This window comes from Hyperolius riggenbachi, chromosome 6 (assembly GCF_040937935.1).
Source record: "Hyperolius riggenbachi isolate aHypRig1 chromosome 6, aHypRig1.pri, whole genome shotgun sequence".
NCBI lineage: Eukaryota > Metazoa > Chordata > Amphibia > Anura > Hyperoliidae > Hyperolius > Hyperolius riggenbachi.
This window is the reverse complement of record NC_090651.1, coordinates 200584772-200609917: the sequence shown is the minus strand read 5'-3', so window position 1 is coordinate 200609917 and position 25146 is coordinate 200584772. Positions and strand designations below refer to the sequence as shown.

Genomic DNA, 25146 nt, shown 5'->3' with positions numbered 1-25146 from the left:
CCCACCATCCCATGAATAAATTCGCCAGGGATGGGGAGAATTTCGCACCCATGGAGGCTCCACACCTCTGGAGGTAAAAGCTGCCGTCAAACATAAAATAGTTGCGGGTCAGGAGGTATTCGACTGCAGCACATATGAAAATCCTTAAGTCAGAGGTATAGGTTGAATACTTTTCCAGATGAAATTGGAGAGCCATAAGGGCCAAATGATGGGGGATGCAGGAATATAAAGACTTCACATCAATAGCAATCCAGCTATAGTTCGCTTCCCACTCTACCCCATCCAGACTCGACAAAAGGTGTTTTGTATCCTTAATGTATCCTGGTAACCTCTTAACAAGGGGTTGCAATACAGAATCGACCCAATCGCTTAGACGCTCCCCCAGAGAGCCGATTCGGGGGAGCGCCCGGCTTATGGATCTTGGGGAGATGGTGAAAGATGGGAACAATGGGATGCTTAATACCTAAATATTCAACAAGTTTATGGTTCAATACTCCCAAACTTTCACCATAACTCAAAAGACCAAAAAGCTGGGCCTGAAAAACAGGGGTGGGGTCAGCTGAGAGGCACGTGTATGTTGTCTCATCATGGAGCTGTCTCAAAGCCTCCGCTTGATAATCTACCTTATTTAAAATGACAACTGCCCCCCCCTTGTCTGCGTTGCGTATAACAATTTTATCATTGGCCTGCAGATTCTTAAGGGCCATCTGTTCAGTTTTGGTCAAATTGTTCCGCTGCCGTCTTTGATGTGCACTGGCTATATTGACAAGTTCTTTTTCGACTAGGTCCTGAAAGATCTCAACTGGAGAGCTCCTAGCTGTGAGGGGATAAAAGTCAGGGTTCTTAATCCCGGGGGGCCGTACATCCGACATGGAGACCAATCCCGAACCATCTGCCATCAGGGAATCTAATGTCCACCTGGCTTTGGTATCCTGGAAGGTCCCAATGTCGGGAAAAGCCACCACAGGGGAAAGAACCTCTCCCATCTCAATGGAGCTCTCATCTTGGTTGAAATACTTTTTCAGGAGAATGGACCTAATGAACCTATTCACATCTAACAGAGTGTCAAATACCTCAAAATGGTGTGTGGGGGCGTATGACATTTCATTTTATGTCCATGTTATACTTTTTTGGTACGCTAGTATTTATACATACTATTTATGGTTCAATTGCAGTATCGAGGTATTTCCAACAAAATAATTTTCTATTTGGTGTTCTCCTCTCAGGTTACTCAAACCTTTTCACATTTTTTATACCTCGTTGTTTCTTATATTACATTTTATATTTTATGCATTTGTAACATGACGGAGGGAACAAGGTTGTATTTTGGCCGGCTCCACCCCCTTTACGGGTGGCTCTGGACCAACCACTCCCCCTGTCATGCCCTTTTTAACCTGTGATGTTTTTGCCATAACCATGCTATGATTAAGGACCATTGCAGGTCCGAAACATGTTAGCTGAGTTTGCTGTGGCTGCCCTGGGATAAGTCCCAAATAAATCATTGGAGTGACTTGAAGCGGACCAAATCTCTTCTTTTAGACTTAACTTAACTGTGGGCAAAAGACATGGCCCCCACCAGGAACAGAATTCTCGTCATTTACCATTTAACATTCATTGAAATCAAAACGTGGCCAGTATAATACATGTGTTATGTAAGTAGATCAAGTATTTATCTACTTATATATGTGTTTTTTTTCCCTGGCATAGTATGGCTGATCCTACTGCTTTAAGGGGCCTATACACTGGTCGATTTCAGCCATCAATCGGAAATCAATTCCATCAAATCAGCCAATTGATCGATTTGCGGCTGATTTCGATCGATTTTATCTACACTACAGTATCTGACAGGATGGAAAATCGAGGTCGATCTGCTGCTGGCAGAAGATCGATGGCCCATAGAGTTGCATCGGATCTATTGGTCCAATAATGCATTTATATATATTTCCAATAGATTTCATTCTGAAATCTATTGGAAATCTGTTCCTAGTGTGTGGCACACACCAAATAGATTCCTGAATCGACTTGACAGGCATCTGACAGAAGTCTATCTGATGGTCGAATCTTGCTTATATAGCAAAAACTGATTTTCATTAAAAGCAGTGGAATTTTAACTTTATACTTTTTTGTTGTTGTTTTTTTAAATGCAGGAGACAGCTCTTCAGTGAGGTTTACCTGGTGACCAACGCAGACAAGTAATTATGCTTACGTTCCACCATAATAGTTAAGGTTGATTCAATTCTGCATCAATTACATATTTTTATTTATGGATTAGTTAAGAGTTGCCCCGAATGTAGATATGTAACACTCTCTCTCTAACAGATTTTGACTCTGGATCTGAGTGAGCGCTTCTAGGAGATTACAGATTGCAACCCACCCTCACCTGGAAGATTGCTGTCTCAGCGCAGCATAGATAGCAAATGTGCCTCCAGTATTGGGTAGCCCCCCTCCCCAATATCGCCAGATGTGCCCCCAGTATTAGGTGGCCTATTCCCCAATATAGCCTCCCTTCCTAGTGAAGCCAGATATACAGTGGTGTTAGGTGTACTATATGTTCTATCCTAAAAAAGACATAATTTATCATAATAATGCAATTATGTGTTGGCAGGGGTGCCATGTGTAGGCTGTTTCATGCCGCCTCCTGTTTCCCTCACGGGAAGGGTTTTTAAACCCTCTAACTTCGCTCACCACCGTAGTGGGTAAAATTAAAGCGGAATATAACCCTGCATTTCAACTTTGCTCTAAAACATTATTTACAGCATATTATATGCAAAAAGCATTTTTTTTTTTACTAGACCAGCATTGGAAGGGTTAAACACAGAGGTTTAAAGTTCCGTGGAGAGATATGCAGAAGTTCAGATTGTTACATTCTATTTAGTTATATGTATCTATTGAGAAATGTTACACACTCTTTGGCTGTCCTCCAACTCCTTCTCAGTCAGAGAGATGAGTCACATTCAACACTTAGATACATTTTGTTTACATAAATGTATCTATGTCAGCTTCGGATGCGTCTGCAGACATCTCCAGGAACTTTAAAGCCCTGTGTAACCCTTCCAATGCTGGTCTAGTAAAAAAAAATGCTGGTTGCATATAATATACTGTAAATAATGTTTTAGAGCAAAGTTGAAATGCAGGGTTATATTCCGCTTTAATTACAGCAAAACATGAGGAAAGGTTCAATAGTAATATAGTAATATTTTTTGAGCTACTGGTGGTTTAAACAGTCCTCCTACAACCCGGCCTCTGCACTAGAGCCAGAGATTATAGGCTCGCCATTAGCTCTAGCTAGCTTACCCTTCAGGGGATCTAAAGCCTGCGCTAATCTTACCCCACCCATGGTTACCACAGTCCAAATATGGGAAGAAGCTGGTCGGTTTACCTCCAACGAGGGCCAATGGTCACCGGTTACTCCATTATTATTATTATTATTATTATTATTATTTAGTATTTTTATAGCGCCAACATATTACGCAGCGCTGTACAGTATACAGTGCTGTGAAAAACTATTTGCCCCCTTCCTGATTTCTTATTCTTTTGCATGTTTGTCACACTTAAATGTTTCTGCGCATCAAAAACCGTTAACTATTAGTCAAAGATAACATAGTTGAACACAAAATGCAGTTTTAAATGATGGTTTTTATTATTTAGTGAGAAAAAAACCTCAAAACCTACATGGCCCTGTGTGAAAAAGAAATTGCCCCCTGAACCTAATAACTGGTTGGGCCACCCTTAGCAGCAATAACTGCAATCAAGCGTTTGCGATAACTTGCAATGAGTCTTTTACAGCGCTCTGGAGGAATTTTGGCCCAATCATCTTTGCAGAATTGTTGTAATTCAGCTTTATTTGAGGGTTTTCTAGCATGAACCACCTTTTTAAGTTCATGCCACAGCATCTCAATAGGATTCAGGTCAGGACTTTGACTAGGCCACTCCAAAGTCTTCATTTTGTTTTTCTTCAACCATTCAGAGGAGGATTTGCAGGTGTGTTTTGGGTCATTGTCCTGCTGCAGCACCCAAGATCGCTTCAGCTTGAGATGACGAACAGATGGCCGGACATTCTCCTTCAGGATTTTTTGGTAGACAGTAGAATTCATGGTTCCATCTATCACAGCAAGCCTTCCAGGTCCTGAAGCAGCAAAACATCCCCAGACCATCACACTACCACCACCATATTTTACTGCTGGTATGATGTTCTTTTGCTGAAATGCTGTGTTACTTCTACACCAGATGTAACAGGACACGCACTTTCCAAAAAGTTCAACTTTTGTCTCGTCGGTCCACAAGGTATTTTCCCAAAAGTCTTGGCAATCATTGAGATGTATTTTTAGCAAAATTGAGACGAGCCTTAATTTTTTTTTGCTTAAAAGTGGTTTGCGCCTTGGATATCTGTCATGCAGGCCGTTTTTGCCCAGTCTCTTTCTTATGGTGGAGTCGTGAAAACTGACCTTAATTGAGGCAAGTGAGGCCTGCAGTGCTTTAGATGTTGTCCTGGGGTCTTTTGTGGCGTGTCGGATACGTTTTCTCTGCGCTCTTGGGGTAATTTTGGTCGGCCGACCACTCTTGGGAAGGTTTATCACTGTTCCATGTTTTTGCCATTTGTGGATAATGGCTCTCACTGTGGTTTGCTGGAGTCCCAAAGCTTTAGAAATGGCTTTATAACTTTTACCAAACTGATAGATCTCAATTACTTTTGTTCTCATTTGCTCCTGAATTTCTTTGGATCTTGGCATGATGTCTAGCTTTTGAGGTGCTTTTGGTCTACTTCTCTGTGTCAGATAGCCCCTATTTAAGTGATTTCTTGATTGAAACAGGTGTGGCAGTAATCAGGCCTGTTGGTGACTACAGAAAGTGAACTCAGGTGTGATAAACCACAGTTAAGTTATTTTTTAACAAGGGGGGCAATCACTTTTTCACACGGGGCCATGTAGATTTGGAGTTTTTTTCTTACTAAATAATAAAAACCATCATTTAAAACTGCATTTTGTGTTCAATTATGTTATCTTTGACTCATAGTTAATGGTTTTTGATGAGCAGAAACATTTAAGTGTGACAAACATGCAAAATAATAAGAGATCAGGAAGGGGGCAAATAGTTTTTCACAGCACTGTATATATGTCACTAACTGTCCCTCAAAGGAGCTCACAATCTAATCCCTACCATTGCTATATGTCTATATTATGTAAGTACTGTAGTCTAAGGCCAATTTTAGGGGGAGCCAATTAACTTATCCGTATGTTTTTGGAATGTGAGAGGAAACCGGAGTGCCCGGAGGAAACCCACGCAGACACGGAGAGAACATACAAACTCTTTGCAGATAGTGCCCTGGCTGGGATTCGAACCAGGGACTCAGCGCTGCAAGGCGAGAGAGCTAACCACTATGCCACCGTGCTGCTACTCCATTATGGAACAATGCTAAACTCATTGAATTCTTAACCATTCCTGATCTGTCAATCTGGGCTAATAAAGGTATAACAAAACTTAGGGATATAGTGGATGGCAGTGAGCTCAAGCAATTTGATGCGCTCAAACAACAATTCTCACTCCCTAACTCAATGTATTTCCGGTACCTCCAAATCAGGCATGCATTCCATGCCCAATTTGCCTCTCCAGCACTTATCGTGCAGTCTCGCCCTATCGAAGAGATTTTATCACACACTAACCAAACGGGTCTCATCTCTCTTAGTTATAACACCCTTATTAATACTAATAACTCCTGTAAAGCCAAACCATACATGCTGTGGAAGAGAGAATTGCTAGACCTTACTGACACTGAATGGAACGACGCTGTATCTATGTTCATTTCCACTCCAATAGCAGCTCGACATAAGTTGTCAGCGCTCAAATATCTATACCAGGTATACCTTACCACATATAAATTGTCCAAAATTAGCCCTGACAATCAGGACAGTTGCTGGAGATGCAAGGACTCCAGTGCCAACTTTATGCACATTTTCTGGTTATGCCCCAAGATCAAACACTACTGGGATAATGTACACGCCCTACTTTTTGAAATAGTTAGTCCAGCCATTCCCTCTACATCCAAAAGCATGTTGCTTAATATATTTGGCACTAAAGTCCTTTCAGAGAAAAAATTATTACTGGCTAGAACACTGTTATTTTATGCTCGAAGACAAATTGCCCTGTGCTGGAAGTCCACAGATCCTCCTACCCTGGAAGCATTAACCCAATCTATTAATAGAGACTTGCCCATATATAAAGGGGTATATGTTAACAGAGGCTCACAAAAGAAGTTCTACAAGATATGGACCAAATGGCTCTCCAAATTTAAATTGGATTTGTGAAGTTTTCCTAACTTGCTCGTGTGATATAAAGCTATAACTCTGACTGCTAATACCTGCTGAAACTGTACATTAATATGTCTATGTACTGTGGACAACATACTTACCTCGATTGGAACCGACTGGGAAGGGGGGTGGGATAGGGAGGAGGTATGGGTGGTGTTGTTGTTAATTGTATTGTCTTTTATAATTGAAAATAAAAATTGTTTTTGAAAAAAAAAAATATTTATTGAGCTACAATCCTGTTATAATAATTATCTAGGCTTGCAGAATCATAGTTACATTGTATTTGAGTGATTAATTAGTGAGCACCAATATTCTTACCAAGTATTGTAGCATCGGGGGACCTCAGCGACCTCGGAGGGGAAATACCTGGTGACACAGACGGCATGTCTGCTTGTCCTTGGAGAGTCCCAACTCGAAAGCATTTTCCTTCCTTTATATAGACAGAGTTCAATGTCTGCGCAGGCGTAGAACATGTTTCATCCATGCACCTGTGTAGATTAGGTTATTAGTAGATTAGATTAGGTTATCAGACTTATATGTACCCATATTTATCTCACCATGGGCCTGATGCACTACACTGGTAAAACTGCCGTGCGCAGGCTCTGCAATTTTACCATTACTAACATAGCGGGAGCACAGCCCATTAAAGGGACCCTGAACACTGGGTAAAAAAATGAAATATTGACTTACTTGTGGCTTCCTCCAGCCCAGCATAGGCCGCAAGGTCCCCTGATGTCCTCCTGGCTCCTCTCCCGGCCAGCGGTTCCGTGATCAGACGACTTCGGCCTGAAAGTCGTCATGTCTGCTTTCCTCTTCCTTAATTAGCGTCCTCACGCCTGCCAGCTATGCATCATCATGCTGGCCAGCGTGAGAGTCCTGCACATGCGCGGTTCTCTAATATTGAACCGCGCATGCGCAGGACTCTCATGCCGGCCGCCGTGATGACCCGTAGCCGGCCGGTTCTCTAATATTGAACAACGCATGCGCAATACTCTCACGCCGGCCGCCTTGATGACCCGTAGCCTGCCGGCGTAAGGACCCTAATTAAGGAACAGAGAAGCAGACCAGACAACTTCGTATAGAATTTGTCTGATCACGGAACCGCCAGCCGGGACGGGGAGAGGATCCAGGAGGACAACAGGGGACCTTGCAGCCTACGCTGGGCTGGAGGAAGCCCCGGGTAAGTCAATATTTTTTACCCAGTGCTCAGGGTCCCTTTAACCCATTAGCGTTGCATACAGTTAAAAATGGCGCAGAGTGAAAAATGCTGCACCGTTCCGACTGATCATAACACGCTATTTACCATTTTAATGTAAATACATTAAAATGGTAAATAGCATTTTATAAAACATAAGCAGAACGGTGCGCCATTCAAAAATGCAGGGTGGCTAGTGAGGCAGCGAGGGTCGGGGTGGAGAGGCAGTGGGAAACTAGGCAGCGGGGTGGAGGGAGTAGGATTAGGTGGAGGGAGTATTAGGTAGCATTGGTATACATTACCTTGTCCCGGCCGGCGATCGCTCCCTCAATTCATAGTTAGCTTGCAGGAGTCCTGCATCCAGCCAATCACCATGTGGAAACTGAAGCCGCATGGTGATTGGCTGGATGCAGGACTACAGCAAACTAACAGAAGTAAAGGAGCAATCACCGGCCGGGAAAAGGTAATGTATACCAATGCTACCTAATCCTCCCTCCACCTAATCCTACTCCCTCCACCCCGCTGCCTAGTGTCCCGCTGCCTCTCTCCCCTATCCCTGCTGCCTAACATTTTGTTAAAATCTAAAACGATAAATATTGTTTTATGTACATTACTGCAGCGACACTTTTATACTGTTGGCACTGTGTGCCATTTTTGCCTGTTCCGATTAGCGTTATGTGCATCTTCACGCAGTGTTAAACTGGTAACTCATGTGGCACTAATGGGTTCATGGCCAGTGCTCCCCGTGCACTAGTAACTGTAAAATTGCTTTTTGCCATGCTCCCTGCGCATGGCAACTTTACAGGAGTTTAGTGCATCAGGCCCTAATGCCGTGCATACACGGCTCGTTTTGTGCGCCGGATGCCGGCGCATCCCCGCTCGTGTGCGCGTGGATCGATTGCCGCTCGTCCCCGCCGGCGCTTTCTCATTATCGTTCGATTCCCTGCCATTGTGCGCTGGCGGGAATTGAGCGGGCGCGGGTCGAGCGGCATGATCGGGCCAGCTGAATATTATCAGCTGCCCAGATCAGCTGGTCGATACACGGTACAGAAACGTACCGTGTATCCCCAGCATTAGTCACACGTCAGTTCAGATACACTTTACCTGTCTTTAGTGACATCACTATCTTTATCAGGTACAAGCACTACGAGCGCTGGGCAACTGCCCATGATTTTCCAGTGGATAATATTATTAACGATGGTACTACAACATATGAGATGAAGCTCGGTGCTGTGGCTGATCTGGAGCTTGCCATTTCCAGTAAGAAGCTAAATGACGACATCATGGTGGTGAGTACATGATTCATGAACATTTAAAATCATGAATATTTTTTACAAATGTAATTTTCTGTTTTATGCATTAAAGGAAAACTTAAGTGTCCTAAAAAAAATGACTTGTACTCACCCGGGGCTCCCCTCAGCCCCCTGCAGCTGAACGGTGCCCCCGCCGTGTCTCTCCGATGCAGCTGCACTCGCCGGCGGCCACTTCCGGCTTCGCCGTCACCGGCCGACAGGCTGGGAACGCGGCTGATTAGCCGCGTTCCCGGCTGCAATAGCGCCTTCTTTAATGCTATTGCGGCCGGGAACGCGGCTAATCAGCCGCATTCCCAGCCTGTCGGCCGGTGACGGCCGAATCGGAAGTGGCCGCCGGCGAGTCCAGCTGCATCGGAGAGACACGGCGAGGGCACCGTTCAGCTGCAGGGGGCTGAGGGGAGCCCCGGGTGAGTACAAGTCATTTTTTTAGGACACTTAAGTATTCCTTTAAATAAATAAAACAGATTTTATCAAAACACTATTATTTTTTTTTTTTTAAGTTCAGTTAAACAGGAGAATACATTCTTTAATAGCCACTGTAATTTCACTTTACAGGAGAGTTGCTGATTTAATTTGGACACTTGCTTTGATTAGTAGATTAAAACTATTAATGGTAGAACTGTATTAGTGTGCATGTGTCTGTTAGAGTGAGAGACGTTGTTATTCTACAAAGCTCAGTATAAAATGGTGCTTCTTGTTCGGAATTCTTGTGTTGACCCTGTTGGCCATATCGTTTCTACGCCTAATGAAAGCTGGGAGTTGGCAATTGTGCCAAACGGCCCTTGAAAATACATTTATTTTCTTTCTATCTCTATTTAATATTTTTCTTATGACTTCCCTGGGAAAGGCTTCCAGAAAGCAGAATGGAATTTTCCTTCTGTGCTGGGCTGCATTATCTCAGAGATGATATCATGGCCGGACATGCAATTGTCCAATCAAAGGCAGTTTAAAGATTATACCATGTCATCTGGAGCTGTTGTCCTCCCTCCTGGCACCTCCTTGTGCCTAATCAGCCGCTTATATCTTTTCTCGCCTGCCTTCCATCTCACGCTTTCCAGTCACCGCACATAACACCCTGTGGTGCATGCTGGTGCACACACTTAAGTCCTCCTCAGCATCCAAATTCATTATTCAAAATTCAGGCTCTGTCCAAGTGTGACATTGCAGATAAAGGGTTAATGTTGCATCTTTTCCACCATTTAGGCATCTGGTGACAATTTCCAGGGGATTACTACAAGAGATTTTCAGACGCCTCTTTGTTTGTTTTTATTAATACCTTATGGAGAATTTTAGTAGATTGAGTTCTATTGTTGAAACTTTAATCTGATTGTCTGTATTGAAGAGAATGGAACTTTACTAGGCAGCCTTTTTCAACTGTGTTTACTCCTACAAATCAGCAGCCGAGTAATATATTTGGGAACATATTTCTCTCTGCTGAAAGACTGCTAACATAGAAGCAACCTTCTGCAAAAAAATTCAACCTTAACCTTTCTAAGGACCCATACACACTTGCAATAATGGGAATTTAAAGAGACTCTTAAATCATTATTAAAGCTTTTATTACTGTAAAGCACTATAGATAGTGTTAAACTGCTGCATCCCCGAGGCAGAACGAGGGGTTTATACCCCCAAATCCCCTCTACAAAATCCTCGATTTTCTTTGGTCGTGGATTTTGCTGCTCACGGAGGCAGAGCTTTGAGCTGTAGCTCTGCCTCCATGCGCGTCAATCTGCCCGCAGATCTCCGCCTCTCCCCGCCCCTCTCAGTGAAGGCAGATTGGGAGAGGCGGCAATCAGCGGAGATTGACACACTAAGAGGCAGAGCTACAGCTCTAAGCTCTGCCTCATCAGGAAGCGATCCCCTCAAATTTTAAGAGTGGATTTGGGGGTATAAACCCCTCATTGGGATGCGGCGGTTTAGCACTATCTATAGTGCTTTACAGTAATAAAAGCTTTAATAATTATTTAAGACTCACGAGTTTCTTTAAAACAGTCATAATTACAGTATATTGGTTGACCTTCTCTTAAGCCTGGCACAAACATTCAATTTTGACTTATTACTGACCATTAATACAACCCCCATGTAGTATGAGAGTTTACCTACACAATCTGTTCATAGTATTCAAAACTCTGTTGACCCTCATACTATATGGAGGTGGTAAAATTGGTTAATCAAAACTCAAGGTGTGTACCAGTCTTAATACAAATACACTGTTCAACTACGTGCCAGCACCTGAAGCAAGAGATAAAAGCAAATTATTATGGGCTTCCGAAGTGTCTAAACGCAACTGAGCCATTGATGGACATCAGTGGACACCTGTGCACACTTTGCAGAGGCACTAAAAATGTATCTATGGGCGTTAAGCATGTGTGTAATGGACACTAAGGTTTGGGCCCACTATCCAGGAGTGACTGGAAAGTGTAATAAAGTGGCTGGATAGTGTAATGATTAAGGGCTCTGCCTCTGACACAGTTGACCTGGGTTCGAATCTCGGCTCTTCCTTTTCAGTTAGGAGTTCTTGGGCTAGACTCCCTAAAACTGCTGTTGCCTACTGAGCATGCCCTAGTTAGCATGCCCTAGGTGCTGCAGTTCAAGTGCTTTCACCTTGCCAGGAGAAACGTGCAATATTAATGTTTGTCTTGTCTACAGATCGCTGGTCACATTCGCTCAGTAATTTTGCTGGTGTTTTGTAAAGTGATTTCAGCAGCCATTCCTGGCATTTTTGTAGCAAGTTTATTTTAGTTCTAGCAATTGCAAAAACTATTCTGATGACTGGTTTGTAATTTATTTATTTTTTGGAGGGGGGGAATTCAGGTAGCTTTTGGAGTGGCATAGGGATCACCATAGCAGGCATAGCAGCTGCTATGGAGCCCGCAGCCACAAGGAGGCCTGCTGGTCCTGGCTTTTTTTCCCCCCTTTTGCCTATTTACCTATTGCCATTTATGTGGCCCAGCCACAATTGCCAGCACACCTGACCCTGAACAATCCCCTCACCCTCATTGCAGAGAGGCAGGCAGGTGGAAGTGCACCTGCGCATTCATCTTGCCTGTTCCCAACTGACAATTCATTTTTAGATCCAGCCAGCAGCCTGGAACAGAGTAATACAGTAGTGGCTGTGCTCCCTCCCCTCCATCTACACATGGGAGACAGAGAAAAGGAGGGGATGCAGAGACTGCCAGAGAGTGAGAGAGGGATAGTGTGGAGGGGACAGACCTACCAGGAGAAGCAGCTGGAAAATGGAAAGTGACAGCCAACCACATTTAAGACATCAGCAGCACACTGTGCCACTGCCAGGCTGAGCCACATCACTCACCAGGGAGAACAAAAGTAGAAAAACTACTGCTAAACAAGCAAACCGCCATAGAAGTGCAGGGAGGGGGGCTCTGGGTGCTCAGCCACCCCCCCTTCTTTATTTTTAAGAGGTGCCCCCTTCAGCTCTGCGAAAATCCGCTCCTGGTTGCGAGAAGCTCCACCCCCTCGACAATGCAAAGATTTACCCACTGCCACAGGAAGCTTCATCTGCTCCTGTCCAAAGTATTTGATTAAGAAGATTGCATGCAGAGACGTAAGGTGCCCATACAGAGACTGATCTCTCTCTGATCAAAAAATGAACCCTTTGCACATTTGCTTGCAAATGTTCAAACAAATGCATTCAAAGATTCTCTCATCCATGCACCACTGTTATCCCACAGCTAAGTTAAAAGCCGAAGTCTTCACAAAATAATGCATTCTCTTGCTTAGTCACCTGCACTGCGCAGAAGTTAGTGTCCTAACTCTAGACCTGTAACATGCATAATGCATACATGCAAACCTCTCCTGGGACAGATAGCGCATCATAGATTCACTCATCCAGGAACAGCTGTTATCCCTACAGCCAGGGCCGGTTTAAGCAACAATGGGGCCCCAGGGCAAAATAAACCTGGGGGGCTCCCCCCAACAGATACCCCGGAACAAAAAGCGGCATTAAGGGACATTTTTTTGCAGCTGGTATAATCAGGGTGTGAAGCCCCAATCGGTCGGAGCTCCACATTCTGGCTACCCCAGACTGCATGGGGGACAAGGGGTTAAAAAGTTTCAGGAGGGGGGACCCCACATAATTATTTTTTTTTTTTAATTCCCACACTCTAAACTTAAAAAAAAAATTGGGAAAATAGGAAAAAATGCCAGGGATCTTCATGCAGCCATATTGCGGCTGTATAACGATCCCTGGCCAAAGTGCTGCGGCTGCGTATGGACCCCCAGGAAACCCCGTCAGGAAATTTATTGCTCTTTCTTTTGATGCATGTAAAATTACACTACCGTTTGCTACTAAAAGTGACATTTACCGCATTTAAAAGTATACTTTTTTCCTTCGAAACTTTAAAATCGATTTTCTCAAAAACTATAAAGTCTTTTTGAAAAATAGTTTTTTTCCTCTTATTCCCAATGATCTCCTTAACATATCCTGCAAATTTAGGGTTTGTAGCATTTAAGGTGGATTTGCTATTAACCATTAAATTCGGCAGGTTTTTAAATGTGTATTTTCTTTCCTTTGAAACTTTAAAATCGATTTTCTCAAAAACTATAAGGTCGATTTGAAATTTTTTTTTTCCTCTTGTAGCCACTGGGGGCCCCTACAAGCTCTGGGGCCCTGGGGCAATTGCCCCTTTGCCTCTATGGTAGCGCCGGCCCTGCCTACAGCTAAGTTAAAAGCTGGGGTCTTAGTTCACAAAAGAATGCATTCTCTTGCTTAGTCACCTACACTGCGGAGAAGTACCCAGGTAATCGTAGGTGTCCTCATTTTAGCCCTGTAACATGCATAGTGCAGACATGCAAACATTCATTGCATTAAACCTATCTGGGGATCAGGAGCACACATTCTGACGTCCTCTCCTGGGACAGATAGCGCATCATACCAATTGCACAAGGGTCTTAATTCGGTGCACTCTCTCCTTCCCGTTTGTGTTTTTTGTCAGCATGCACACAGCTTATGCTAGTGTATGTGCATGGTGCGCATGGATACATTACGTTAACGTTAGCTGACTACCGGCATATAGCACGTGGGGCACGTGTGTGATGTCATTTGGGCTGGGGCTGCCTTGAAAATGGGCCTCTAGTTGGTGTTTTCCCTCCAGTCCAAAAGGTCCCAGTCCTCCCCTGCATTATACAAATTTTCTATGGGGGTGCCTTTCAGCAGGCCAACTTTTCACAATATAAACATTTTCAGAGATAATGATTCTTGGGCTGAGCATGTCATTAGTTGCAAGTCATAATCAGTGTAATGAAAAGAAATAAAAACTTGAAGTACATTTTACTATGTCTGTAATGAATCTATAACATATGAATTTCACTTTTTGAATTGCTAAAATTCAGAGATGGATTAAGATGTAATGGGGCCCTAGCCTTTTTTTTTTTTTTTTTTGCATTGCAAGAGCTAATAAATGAGAGCTTTTATGTATGCAAATGAGACAAAGGAATGCAGCTGCAGCTCTCCTGAGACTTAAATAGAAAGTAAATCCCACTACTCTCCCAGAGGAGTGAATAAACCACATTCTATATCACTTTTACCATTAATGTTACTCATAAGTTTATGAGGCTGCAATACTTATTTTCTTTTAAACTATACCAGTTGTCTGGCATCCTGCGGATTTTTTTCACACAGCTGCACTTGCTGATCTTTCATACAGCAGTACTGTCTGCACTTGCTGATCTTTCATACAGCAGTACTGTCTGCACTTGCTGATCTTTCATACAGCAGTACTGTCTGCACTTGCTGATCTTTCATACAGCAGTACTGTCTGCACTTGCTGATCTTTCATACAGCAGTACTGTCTGCACTTGCTGATCTTTCATACAGCAGTACTGTCTGCACTTGCTGATCTTTCATACAGCAGTACTGTCTGCACTTGCTGATCTTTCATACAGCAGTACTGTCTGCACTTGCTGATCTTTCATACAGCAGTACTGTCTGCACTTGCTGATCTTTCATACAGCAGTACTGTCTGCACTTGAAACAAGCATGCAGTAAAATCCAGTCAAACTCCAGTTCTGCATGCTTCTTCTAAGTTTCATGGCTAAAAATATTGAAGCAGAGGATCAGCAAGAAGTATGAGAGTCAGCGGATGAGCAGGACAACCAGCCAATTAGCAGTTTTTGAGAAGAAATTAATGTGTCAGCCTCCATATTTTTCTTACTTCAAGTGTGCTTTAATCTACCATTTAGTAAAAGCCAACATATTACACAGAGCTACTTATAGAATTTCCTCCATTGGTAGAGCTTACCATGTAATACTCCAGCACAACTGCACACAGTAGGACTGCTGATGGAGGTCAAACAACCAACTATGGTAGTATGCTTCCGGAATATAATGAAAATGAAAATATACTTTCTAGAAACTGGCATAAACTCTGTGTTTAGTAGGTACTAAAAGCAAAACCAAAGCCCTGCCAAGGCCACAAGCAGTACATAAGAGTTCTCTAATCTGCCTAAAGCAATAACTGTATTCTTCTGTGATGTATCTTACAGATTGCTGGTGACATGTTATGTGCTGACCAAAGCTTTGACATGGCTCAGGTCCAGAAATTCTTCAAGCTCAAGGTAAATGATTCCAGCAACATGAGCTTTGCTTATGAAAGCTGCAAACACCTCTTTGTTAGCTGTTAAGGACACCTCAAGTGAGAGGGATATGTAGGCTGCCATATTTATTTCCTTTTAAACAATGCCAGTTACCTGGCTGCCATGCTGATCGCTTCTGTAGCAGTAAACAAAATAAATCAGACAGTTCAGCGCTGAGGTTACTGCAGTTTCAGAGTAAATTACTACTGTACTGTACTTTATTTTAAATCAAAATACATGTAATCTGGCATTTTTTTCCCTGCAATATACATATAATCTGACAGCATTTCACCCAAAATACAGTACATGTAATCTGTCAGCATTTTCCTTCCAAATAAACACATAATCTGGCAGCGTTTTCCCTCCAAAATACAAGTAATCTGGCAGCATTTTCTCCCCAAAATATATATAATTTTACATATTTTCAGACTTGAATCTGATGGTGCTATTCAGACTACACTTAAAGTAGAAATGTTTGAGAGAACCCTAAACAATAAAGAAAAAAAAATGGCAGGTGAACACCCTATAATATTACAGAGTGCCAAAACAAAGATGAAATCCGGCAAATCACTCAAATAACACCCAACAGGCTGAGGCAGCCCTCCTGTCCTGGCTGATACCCACTCTGACCAGTGCGGTGCCGTGTGCTGCAGATTATTACCTGACATGGATGCTGGCTGTGCTAGTCCTCCTCCCGGCAGCCGACAAGCCCGAAACTAACAGACGGCTCATGAGTCTGAGGCTTGGAGCCGCGTATCCGCATGAGTCAAGTAAGTACTTCCAGAGCTGGGCTACCTGTATAAGGCGGGACAGGAAGGGGGGATGTTTGTGGGCCAGTGGGGAAAAAGGGGGAGGTAATGGGATGATCAAAGGCCGTAAATATGAAATAAAAAACCTGAGATGAGTTAAAAGAAAAAATGTATACATACCCAGGGTTTCCTCTAGCCCCCTTTAGGCTGATTGGTCCCTCGCCGGCTTTCTCAACAACCTGGATCCTCCACTATGGGTCCCAGTAATTCAGCCAGCCAGGGCATAGTGCGCATGCGCGGCCCTGACCCCCCCCCCCCCCCCCCTCATCGTGTTTGCGTCGCCCGGAGAGTTCTGTGCTGGCACAGAGTGGAGACACAGGAGGACTTTGAGGGACTGATCAGCCTGTAGGGGGCTGGAGGAAGCTCGAGGTATGTATACATTTCTTTAAAGAGACTCCGTAACAAAAATTGCGTCCTGTTTTTTATCATCCTACAAGTTCCAAAAGCTATTCTAATGTGTTCTGGCTTACTGCAGCACGTTTTACTATCACCATCTCTGTAATAAATCAACTTATCTCTCTCTTGTCAGACTTGTCAGCCTGTGTCTGGAAGGCTGCCAAGTTCTTCAGTGTTGTGGTTCTGCTATGAACTCCCCCTTCCAGGCCCCTCTATGCACACTGCCTGTGTGTTATTTAGATTAGAGCAGCTTCTCTCTTATCTTTTACAAGCTGGATAAATCGTCCTCTGAGCTGGCTGGGCTTTCACATAGTGAGAAATTACAGACAAGGGCAAAGCTGTTTGCAGGAAGAAAAGAGCAGCCTGAAACTTCAGTGCATGAGAGATGCAGGGGGAAAGAAACACACAAATGATCTCTTGAGATTCAAAAGGAAGGCTGTATACAGCCTGCTTGTGTATGGATGTATTTTCTATGTGTGGACATACTGTACATCAACCTACTTCTTGTTTTGGTGGCCATTTTGTTTGTTTATAAACAAACTTTTTAAAACTGTTTTTAACCACTTTTAATGCGGCGGGGAGCGGCGAAATTGTGACAGATGGTAATAGGAGATGTCCCCTAACGCACTGGTATGTTTACTTTTGTGTGATTTTAACAATACAGATTCTCTTTAAACTCATCTCAGGTACCCTTTATGAACTACTCTACCTAAGTGCCCAGTTCATGTGACTAAATGGGCATTGCTGATTAACTTAATAAAGAAGGCCTTAATGGCATGGCAGGTGCTATTGATGGGATAATTAAGATGTATTTGTTTTGTCCAACCTGTAAAAACCCAGGCTCTACATCAACAGTATAATAGTTTTTATAAGGTGGCAACACACCCTCATAACAACTATAGTGAATGTTTTCAGTGAGTTTGGGACAATATCATTTCTGCAAATAACCCATCAATTTGATGTCGGTGCCTGAAAAGAAAATTAATGATATTTCAATTCACAAGATGGGGGAGGGAGATAAAATCTAGTTTGCCTGGGGCACCAACATTACCAGAAATGGTCTGCCTTGACACAAGGCCCTTTTCCAAAAGTCTTTGCCTCACTGTGCGCCCAGATGCATTCTCCCCCAACCCCCCTCCCCCCAGTACCAAATACTGAGCAAGCTGTGTACTGTTGTCAACACTGTTATGTAGTTGACTCTGTCCTGGCACTTGCTGGACGAAGCAGGTACTTTCAGCGCACGGCAGCAGCTGCGTAGCGCCTGACTTGGGCACCGCTATAGCACTAGTGCTATACTGCATGGGGTACGTCGGTAATTTGGGGTTTCAGCGATCGCCGGACCCTTAATTATTTTAACTCAGATGGGAAATAGTATTTTACAACACCCGAAATTTGAGCAGTAGCAGGGTGGGCTGTCATTTGGCTCACCTTGCGCCCAACTTCCCAACGGCGTATACATATTGGTATATGGCCTTGCTGGATGCTCTTGGATGTCCTGAAGCCTTCTACATCACAACTGAACATCTGACATTTTAGCTCTTGATGATCTGGTGAATGTTTTTTGCCAATGCAATATTCTTAACAATAATTTTCCTCACACTTGGATGCAAAGCGATTTTGGCTGCCTGCCGCCTGACTTTGGAGGTAACAATTGGTGGCACAGGAAAGCAATGATTTCAAGCACATCTGGCCGTGTTTTGTGAATTCAGCTGTACTTTTTTTCACCTCCACCTGTTGTGATGGTATGACTTTAGTGAAATGATCTTAGTATATCATTTTGTGTCAGTGCCAAAATACAGTGAAAGTTAGTTTCTCTGATACAGTTAAGTTTTTATGCTAATTATGCAACAAATTAATGGGCATCTGATCTCTCTGTACAATAATCTAAAAACAATGTAAATTGCCACCACAAAAAGAAGCCACAAATTTTGCAAAACACATTTGTGCTACTGCCAAAACTTTTAAACATTATAGTTTATGAACAGTACCTTAACCACTACTGGACCACCACTAGTATTAAAACGTTCAGTTTTTCCCTGTTAATGGACCAATGGACGTTTTAAAACGTCCAGTGTTTAAAATCGATTTTCTCAAAAACTATAAGGTCTTTTGAAAAAAAAATTGCCTCTTGTTCTCACTGTTCTACTTAACATACCCTGAAAATTTGGTGTTTATATCATGTAAACGGATTTTTCCATTAACCGCCAAAATCTGCTGGTTTTTTTGGCTGCAAGTATGTTCCCTGCCTTAAAGAGTAACTGTCAGGCTGCAGAAGCTAATTTAAACCTCTATTCTCCTGTGTTACACAGTTTAAAAGGAAGCCAGAAAGCCATTAGTGAAGATAAAAATCTCTCTTACCTTTGATGTGTGCTTATCAGAAAAGCTAATTAGACCCAAGAGGACGCAAGCCGCATACTATACTGCAAAGCATTCTGGGGCCCTCCCCTCGGCTGCTAATGAGACGTTACAGCAGCTTGTAATCAGTCCAGCGTGTAGCACTGATAAATCTCCGGGCAGAGTACACTGCAGGAGTCAGCTATTGTTCCTAGCCACATGGCTCATTAATATTCACTGCACACTGTGTTATTCAGTACCAGCTTTTCTGTGATCAGGAAGCAGGCAGGACATGACGACACATTTGACAGAAAAACATGGAGCCTGCCATGAGCTGTCAGGAGCATCTATCTCTGCATATACTATATACAAATTCTGTGAAATCCAAACGTGGACAGTGCAATGCATATGTAATGTAAGTACAGCCAATATTTAGCTACTGATATATGTGTTTATTTTCTCTGAGACCTTATACCTAACAGCTCCTCTTTAAAGTGCATGTGCGGGTGCACATTTTGCAGTCCATGGCAAAGCATGCACAAATGCGTCTAGTGTGTTCCTTGCCTAAAGGGAACCTTAACCTTTGTGAGTTTTTAAATTGCACAGCTTTCTGCTTTTTTCTGCATTATGCACACATTTGCATTAAGTACATGATGCCGCAAATGCATAAATGTTCACGGGAAAACATTTGCGTTAAACATTAACGACGGAGCCCCGGGAATCGCAGGGGCAAACGGCCCTACAAGTGTGTTCCCTGCCTTAAAGAGCACATGCGGGAGCGTGCATGTGCTGCTGCAGGTGCGTGTGCACTGTAGAATCGTGCGTGTTTTGCCATCCGTGGCAAAACGTGCACAAATGCATCTAGTGTGTTCCCTGCCTAAAGGGAACCTTAACTAAACATTGAAAAGCGTTTCACTTACCTGGGGCTTCTACCAGCCCCCTGCAGCCGCCCTGTACCCGCAACGTCCTGGAATGATCCACTGGTCCCGCAGTGTCAATCATGCTCCCACCTCCGTGAGTGTATTGCGCTTGCGCAGTAGGAGAAAATATCGTACTGCGCATGCACAGGATGATCCCATTCTAGTTTTCAGAATAGTAACATTAATGAAATGTATCAAATGTTCTGTCACTCCAGGGCCTTTGATAAGAAAGAATTACATTGTTAGGGCGTGTTTCCACTTGAGCGGAAACCGTTGCGAATCTGCGGTGTTTCCCCGCAGGTGAATAGTACGGGGAAACTTTGCAATAGGGTGCAATGGTAACGCCAGCCGAATCGCTACCGCTAGCGATTTGGCCGTTTTTTTCATCCAAATCGGCGTGGGAGGCTGCGGATCCCGTAGCCGTGCATGGCACGGCTGATGGGATTCGTCTGCTTTCCCCGCAGACCTGGAAGAGCCGGCTCGCGTCTCGCAGACGCGCGCTGCTCAAGTGGAATAGCGCCCCATACATTTGGTGAAAAAAAAGGGCCTTTTGCGCTACTGGTAGTTTACCGTCTGTCATGTGCCCAAAAACCTAACTGATTATGTATATAGGTTAGGATTTTAGCCCTGACAAGGGAGAGAATAGAAGTTCTGGGGTTTGAGAGATGAGGCCTATGTAATTTAATTATTTTTTGTGCCAGTGTACAACTGTAAAAAAAAATACAATTTTCAAAGTTGTGGTACAATTACAGCAAAACCGCATGAGTACAAATGTTAAAATATATGTACAGTGGCTTGCAAAAGTATTTTTACAAATCAATAACTGCAAAGTGGGGTGTGCGTAATTATTCAGCCCCCTGAGTCAATATTATGTAGAACCACCTTTTGCTGTAATTACAGCTGCCAGTCTTTTAGGGTATGTCTCTACCAGCTTTGCACATCTAGAGACTGAAATCCTTGCCCATTCTTCTTTGCAAAACAGCTCCAGCTCAGTAAGATTAGATGGACAGCGTTTGTGAACAGCAGTTTTCAGATCTTGCCACAGATTTTTGATTGGATTTAGATCTGGACTTTGACTGGGCCATTCTAACACATGGATATGTTTTGTTTTAAACCATTCCATTGTTGCCCTGGCTTTATGTTTAGGGTCGTTGTCCTGCTGGAAGGTGAACCTCTGCCCCAGTCTTAAGTCTTTTGCAGGCTCCAAGAGGTTTTCTTCTATGATTGCCGTGTATTTGGCACCATCCATCTTCCCATCAACTCTGACCAGCTTCCCTGTCCCTGCTGATGAGAAGCAACCCCAGAGCATGAAGCTGCCACCACGATATTTGACAGTGGGGATGGTGTGTTCTGAGTGATGTGCAGTGTTAGTTTTCTGCCACACATAGCGTTTTGCATTTTGGCCAAAAGTTCCATTTTGGTCTCATCCGACCAGAGCACCTTCTTCCACATGTTTGCTGTGTCCCCCACATGGCTTGTGGCAAACTGCAAACGGGACTTCTTATGCTTTTCTGTTAACAGTGGCTTTCTTCTTGTAACTCTTCCATAAGAGACAACTTTGTGCAGTGCATGACTAATAGTTGTCCTATGGGACAGATTCCCCCACTTGAGCTGTAGATCTCTGCAGCTCGTCCAGAGTCACCATGGGCCTCTTGACTGCATTTCTGACCAACGCTCTCCTTGTTCAGCCTGTGAGTTTAGGTGGACGGCCTTGTCTTGGTAGGTTTACAGTTGTGCCATACTCCTTCCGTTTCTGAATGATCGCTTGAACAGTGCTCAGTGGGATGTTCAAGGCTTTGGAAATCTTTTTGTAGCCTAAGCCTGCTTTAAATTTCTCAATAACTTTATCCCTGACCTGTCTGGTGTGTTCTTTGGACTTCATGGTGTTGTTGCTCCCAAGATTCTCTTAGACAACCTCTGAGGCCGTCACAGAGCAGCTGTATTTGTACTGACATTAGATTACACACAGGTGCACTCTATTTAGTCATTAGCACTCATCAGGCAATGTCTATGGGCAACTGACTGCACTCAGACCAAAGGGGGCTGAATAATTACGCACACCCCACTTTGCAGTTATTGATTTGTAAAAATGTTTGGAATCATGTATGATTTTCGTTCCACTTGTGTACACCACTTTGTATTGGTCTTACACGTGGAATTCCAATACAATTGATTCATGTTTGTGGCAGTAATGTGACAAAATGTGGAAAACTTCAAGGGGGCCGAATACATTTGCAAGCCACTGTATATCTGAGTAGGCCTGGGTCTCTAGTTTTCAGAATGGTGACATTTATGGCTTCTCTTGACTGTTCAGACAATCCATGGGCTTTGCTAAGAAAAAATCACTGTATTACTTTTGGTGAAAACAATGGCCTTGAAAAATCAACTGATGCTGCTCATGGTTAACAGTGTATTGCATGGCCAAAAAGCTGTCTGTGTACATAGGGTATCATTTTAACTGTGACAAGCGAGAGAATAAAATTTAGGGTGTTTGAGAGTTGAGGCCTAAGTCATTCGAATTTCTTGTGTGCCAAACTATTGTACCTTAACTTTGAAAATGGCATTTTTTTCGCAGTTTTTTTTTCAGAGTAACCAAGCAGCTGTGACCCAAACTACTAGGAATGTATAGGGGGATAAAAGGAACCAAAAAGCCCTCCTACTAAAAAAAGCAAAGCTTGTTGTAATTTGCCTTCTTAAAACAGAAGGAAATTTGCAATAATTCAGGTATAAGTGAACATTTGTGGTTACCCACAATGCACTACTACTGAATATGCAAATTATCCCTTTTCGCCCTTGTTCTGAATATGCAAATTATCCCTTTTCGCCCTTGTTGATTTTAGCAAAACCGCATAAGTACAAATGATACAAAATATAAGTACAAATGTTAAAATATATGTATATCTGAGTAGGCCCAGGTCTCTAGTTTTCAGAATGGTGACATTTATGGCTTTTCTTGACTGTTCAGACACTCCATGGGCTTTTCTAAGAAATAATGACTGTATTTCTTTTGGTGCAAAAATGGTCTTGAAAATGGTTAAGTGTGTATTGCGTGGTGTGACGCCGGGCGACGCCCAGTCGGCCAAAACGCATTTGCGGTCGGTTTGCAACACAAATCGTTAAACCAAGATTTGATGTGTAGCCTCCCTCTGCCTAGGAACAGCTGGGGGATTTGTCTTAACTGAGTAAGAGCCTGGTGGGAGGTGTTAATTAGCTTGGACCTATTCCCTGTGGAAGGCAGAATAACATGGAGGCATGAATTCCCTTTTCTGTTCTGGGAACCAGGTGACACCTAGATGTTAATTAGCCTGAGCCTTTCATAACTTGGAGAGCCAGGAAGCTAATCCCAGCAGGGGGCTATTCAAAACCTTCTCCCACTCCAGACTCAACGGCACCGAGCACGGGCCATAAGAAAGCATGGGTGGTAGGATTTCCTGTCGGTATACGAAAACCGTATATCGCACAGCTATGATATTCATATAGTCTTGTTCGGTAAAATCTGGCCATCGGGTTGATATGAAATTCATTGTGATGGCACATCCGGGTATTGAGATATGAATCTTTTCAGGAGCCTGACCCGCTGGCTAAGCCATGTCTGATGTCATATTAATCTGTATTTTCCAACAAGTATGAATCTCTTACCCCCCTAAATATAATGTGTATGGTTCAGGAGTTACAGCAATTCCTAAGTTTAGCTCTAAAATCTCTCAGAGGGAATGAACTGTCATTTGTTGGTAACTCAGAGGGGGCCGGCATTGCCACACCCCCAAACCAGCTTCATCAAAAGCACAGAGCCAGCAGGCGGGCTGGAGTCCTCCCATTCCATCCATATGAGAACATTCTGCTGCCAGCCAGAGGACACATGGCTGGTGGCCATTTTGCTGAACTGAAGTAAGCTCTGAAACAAAGGACACATGGGCTAGCGGCCATCTTGATTGGCCATCTTCTGTAACCTGGACCAAAGAATTCTGCTGAACTTTGACTGAAACCAAGAACTTTAAGAACTTGAAACCGTTTTGCTTGGACTTGATGATTTTCCCACAAAAGGACATATTTCCGCAAACCCTAAGTATTTTTCTCCCTTTTTATTTCATACTGGCTATTACTGCTTTAATAATTGTTGATTTTAATAATTGTCTGTATATATTAATTATTTATATTGCTGTGAATAAACGACTTTATCCAAGTCATTCACTGTCTGCTACCCTGCTTATCAGCACACACAGAACTGATCCCGGGTCTCTGAAGAGACGCTACTGTTAGTTTGTTTGTTGTTGGCTAGACAGAATACCGTGTGTTTAACCGTTTTATTCGCAGGACTAGTCAGTCAGTAAATCGGGTCCACTGGCCCATACCAGTGGTGGTGGCAGATACCCTGGAATCGTGTGTACGTTGTAATTACCCGTATCTCACAGGCTCCCTTCTGGTTTGTCTGCGGCTAATTCTTAGCGGTTCCTGCGCATTGACTGCGACCAGAGTTCGCCCGATCTGTGCGCTGGCACCGTTTAGAAGGCCAATTGCGGTCAGCCACCAGGGCTCCTGTGACAGTGTTAGGCAGCGGTTGGGACCTGTGTTGTGCTGAAAGTATCTAAGATAGCACTAGCGCTATCAAGAAACAAACTAATTCGTTGGTGTAGCTGGAAGGCAATATATTTTTTATATATACAGAGAGACTGTGTAGCCAGTACCCCTCCCCAAAAGTTTTATTTTATTTGGCGTGGAAATGTCCGGGAACTACCAGAACATGTGCCTAGCAGACCTGGAAAATCTTTGCGAAGAGAGGGGCATTGACAGCCTCTGCAGGAAAAAAAAGGACCTGATAGCAGACTTGTCCAGATGGGATGCCCAGCAACTGCGGGAGCCGGGAGTGTCCACTGAAGTGGATACCAGCCCATCTGACAATCGAGGGGAACCAGAGACTGAGAATCCTGACCGTACAGAGGTTGTGCATCCTTAAGGCCCTGCACTAACGGCTACGGCAGAGACTGTCAGTATGGACCCCAATCCCAGAGTTTCTGACAGTACTCGCCCGGAACTGGCCAGTACATGCAGTACATGGAAGCACGAGAGGAACGAGAGCGCCAATCTGCAGAACGCAAGGCTGCTGCTGCAGAACGCCACGCGGAGAGGGATGCCGCTGAGCGGGAACGCCAACGACAGCATGAGCTCAACATGGCAAAGGTTCAACAGGCCAGCTGGAGTTCACCGCCCAGCCTCCCTGCTGAAGGAGCTGCAGCACCCGTAAGTGCAAAATTTAAATTTGCTAATATTGAGAAAGACACA

General features: G+C 43.6%; 1 protein-coding gene across 1 annotated transcript in view; it reads left to right on the top strand.

The window, feature by feature from the left end:
• Positions 1-1301: 1301 nt before the first annotated feature.
• Positions 1302-25146, top strand: part of LOC137522116 (uncharacterized) — a 226651-nt gene continuing 202806 nt past the window's right edge. Inside the window, exons 1-4 of the mRNA XM_068242144.1 lie at positions 1302-1318; positions 2148-2192; positions 8636-8789; positions 15318-15389. Of these exons, the coding sequence (XP_068098245.1) occupies positions 1302-1318; positions 2148-2192; positions 8636-8789; positions 15318-15389 (288 nt within the window). The remainder of the gene's footprint in view (positions 1319-2147; positions 2193-8635; positions 8790-15317; positions 15390-25146) is intronic.